The sequence below is a fragment of the Phaethon lepturus genome, unplaced genomic scaffold (assembly GCF_000687285.1).
Source record: "Phaethon lepturus isolate BGI_N335 unplaced genomic scaffold, ASM68728v1 scaffold7469, whole genome shotgun sequence".
Lineage (NCBI taxonomy): Eukaryota > Metazoa > Chordata > Aves > Phaethontiformes > Phaethontidae > Phaethon > Phaethon lepturus.
The window spans coordinates 82,173-82,794 of record NW_010561164.1 but is presented as its reverse complement, the minus strand read 5'-3'; the positions used below and the strand labels follow the sequence as shown (position 1 = coordinate 82,794).

Here is a 622-nt window from a genome sequence, read left to right as displayed (position 1 = left end):
ACACTATTTCTGCTTAGAAAAGGGAGTTCTAAAATTAAACACACCAAAAATACAGTCTCCTCCTCCCATCCCCTTCCTCTCCTCCCACTCCCCAGTGCCAGAACAATGGTGACACAGTCAGCAGCAAGAGCAGAGGCAGAGGGGACACTAAAGCTAAGCTAGCTTGGCAGAAAACACACAACACCTAGAGCTACACACATGCAATAACTGAGGATCACTAGGAAACCAACATGCTCATGTTCTCAAAACTAAGAAAAAGGCTCATCTACTTTTTCAACAACTATTTTTGTTTTGAATACGCTCTGGGCATAACTTCCATACACAGCCTTTGATCGGTACTGAGAAAAGTACAGTTGTGAACCAAAAAGGGAACGAAATGAGCTCCTGACAAGCCTCTCAAACAGTGTACAACTTCCAGCCTCCCGTGGCACCTCTGTTATTTGCAGAAGGCAAGTGACTGAGGGCACTAGGACAAGTATTCAACAAGCTCATTTTTTTCTTTCAACTATTCCATAACATTTGCGAGTTTCACTTACCTGTCAAGTTCTTCAAGCCAAGTTCCCTGAGTCCAAAGTTACCATCCTTTCTGTAGTTAAGAAATATCGCCAAAGCATACCGCTCT

General features: G+C 43.2%; 1 protein-coding gene across 1 annotated transcript in view; it reads right to left on the bottom strand.

The window, feature by feature from the left end:
* Positions 1-536: 536 nt before the first annotated feature.
* Positions 537-622, bottom strand: part of LOC104626077 — a gene marked incomplete at its 3' end in the record, with an annotated part of 49,566 nt that continues 49,480 nt past the window's right edge. Inside the window, exon 5 of the mRNA XM_010293901.1 lies at positions 537-586. Coding sequence (XP_010292203.1) covers positions 537-586 — 50 coding nt within the window. The remainder of the gene's footprint in view (positions 587-622) is intronic.